The sequence below is a fragment of the Sitodiplosis mosellana genome, unplaced genomic scaffold (genome assembly GCF_009176505.1).
Source record: "Sitodiplosis mosellana isolate CC-2019 unplaced genomic scaffold, AAFC_SMos_1.0 Smas_scaffold_59, whole genome shotgun sequence".
NCBI classification, from domain to species: domain Eukaryota; kingdom Metazoa; phylum Arthropoda; class Insecta; order Diptera; family Cecidomyiidae; genus Sitodiplosis; species Sitodiplosis mosellana.
This window is the reverse complement of record NW_022595301.1, coordinates 129980-131721: the sequence shown is the minus strand read 5'-3', so window position 1 is coordinate 131721 and position 1742 is coordinate 129980. Positions and strand designations below refer to the sequence as shown.

Genomic DNA, 1742 nt, shown 5'->3' with positions numbered 1-1742 from the left:
TAGCGAATCTAGCGATTAGTATTTTTCGGGCCATAACCAAGAATTTCAAGATAAAGGATCAAAGAAACGATAGAAATGGTAATTACGCTGAAAAACATATTTTCGGTGGATCTACAGACGTTAAAGTGACGTTAGTAACGTTACACAAAAAGTCAGTAACGTTACAAGTACAAACTTCGTGACAAAAAAAAAAACAGGATGCGATAAGAAGAATGTGATTTCTGTCGACTGAATATTAAAATTTGAACCTTTTTCTTTAAGAATATGTATGACATTTTTGATAGAAATTTACGCCCTCGAAAAAGAGTCCACAAAAAGTCGAAAAATGACACAAAAAAATCGCAAATTTGGCAATTTTGATAAGAAAAAAAAATCCAAATTCCATGAAATTCTCAGAATATATTGAGTTTATGAAATAATAGTTTGGTGCAAAATTTCATAGCAATCTTATAAATTTAAGACCATTTTTTCTCCACCTTCAACATTTTTTCCGTGGTTTCGTCTTACGCGACCGTGCCCATATGCTCCGTAAGGATTTTTTAAGGAAGGAAACAAGCCCATATCCGTTTTCTGTAAGGTCATGGACGGAACCGGAACGAACACAGACACGGAACGGGGAGATAGAACACCAAAAGTCGCTACTGAAGGAATTGAACTACGCATTTATATTGTAAGGAAGAATTCACTCATTTGTGTCCTTTTTTGCGGAACCAATGACAATGACCCGGATGAATTCTTTTATTGATTTTTCGTTTTTAAAGAATCGAATTGCATCGTTCCTATCTGGTTAGTGCTGAAATCAGGCCAAAACTCCGAAAATCTCTGGATCACTTCAACTTCCACTGGATTTCAGCTTTCAGCTACCAAACCTTCCGGGTGTCTTTACCGAATTACACCCTAGTTTATGCCCTAGTTTAATATTTCGTTTTTTCGTTCAAAGGAAACTTCAAAACTTATTTATCTTCAATTTAAAAACAAGAATGTATTCGAAAATGTAATGACTATAAATAATGCTGTTGGAATTTTTTTGCGAAAGATATGCATGAATGTATTCAAAAAAACCGTTGCTTTGCCTTATATACCTCCAACGATTTTCGCTTGACTTGTGTATAAAATTCCCCGAATGCTTCATGCTTTGGAATATCGGGATAAAGATGAGTGCAATAGCTGATATGTTCAATAAAATCGCCAATCGACCGATATGGTTTGGTGTTTTCGAAATCGTATGAAAGAAATGGTTCTAAATGTGTAACAGTTAAGGAATCATCGTCATTTTTTTCAACCCAAGCAACCGATATACCACCTGAAATTGAACAATAAAAAAATACGTCATATGTTGTACTGAATCAAGAAAAATGGTCAACATCGAATTCATTACCAAGTTGACTGTCGGAGAATCGTAGCAAAAATGTGCCCGGCGCACATTTGAGTAGCATTTTCTGTGCTTGATCCTTACTAATGAAGCCACAGATGAGCCCTTTATTCCATTGTTTACTGAGATGCGATCGCGTTAGTTTCGTTGCATCGTGAAACCAATGGAAAAATGTGAACTCTCGACCGGGCAACGGATTCTTACAAAATTGTGTCCACGTTATTAAACGATCATGCTTTGGCGAAGGGCCGAAGATCTTTTCATCTGCAAAAAAGATGTTATTCAACACGGTATTAAAGAGTCAAAGAGGGAATACAGGATAATACTGACGTTCATGCGTTTAACCAGGTAGAAAAATCGTAACTAAAAA

At 35.9% G+C, this 1742-nt stretch overlaps 1 protein-coding gene across 1 annotated transcript; it reads right to left on the bottom strand.

Moving 5' to 3' along the window:
- Positions 1-944: 944 nt before the first annotated feature.
- On the bottom strand, positions 945-1673 carry LOC129570446 (signal transducer and transcription activator-like; the record flags this gene model as incomplete). The annotated part of the gene is made up of 2 exons (XM_055450049.1): positions 945-1303; positions 1379-1673. Coding segments are annotated over 2 exons (546 nt in total), but the record flags the coding sequence as incomplete, so codon positions are not given.
- Between the last annotated feature and the right edge of the window lie 69 nt (positions 1674-1742).